Source organism: Plasmopara halstedii, assembly GCF_900000015.1.
Source record: "Plasmopara halstedii genome assembly, contig: Scaffold_322, whole genome shotgun sequence".
Taxonomy (NCBI): domain Eukaryota; phylum Oomycota; class Peronosporomycetes; order Peronosporales; family Peronosporaceae; genus Plasmopara; species Plasmopara halstedii.
The window spans coordinates 248,737-248,994 of NW_020187243.1; the positions used below are offsets into that span (position 1 = coordinate 248,737).

General features: G+C 48.1%; 1 protein-coding gene across 1 annotated transcript in view; it reads right to left on the reverse strand.

The window, feature by feature from the left end:
• PHALS_08196 (uncharacterized protein) overlaps positions 1–107 on the reverse strand; it is a gene marked incomplete at both ends in the record, with an annotated part of 246 nt that extends 139 nt beyond the window's left edge. Inside the window, one exon of the mRNA XM_024723501.1 lies at positions 45–107. Within this exon, the coding sequence (XP_024574471.1) occupies positions 45–107 (63 nt within the window). The remainder of the gene's footprint in view (positions 1–44) is intronic.
• Positions 108–258: the final 151 nt, after the last annotated feature.

Here is a 258-nt window from a genome sequence, read left to right on the forward strand (position 1 = left end):
TCACGAACTGGTTACCGACTGTAGGGTGTTGTCAAGTCTGATACCTGGACATCCGTCCACACTTCTACAAAGACTTGACTACACAGCTTCATGCTCGATCTCTTCATTGTAATGCCGGATGAGCCTCGCGTTATCACACGTTTCCACGAATGCCTTCACAATCTCTGGAACTGCCTTCACGATACCGCCCTTTGATTCCAATGAATCTTCTGCGTCTTCAAGCCCATGCCAACCTACAAGCAACTCCCATTCCTTTGA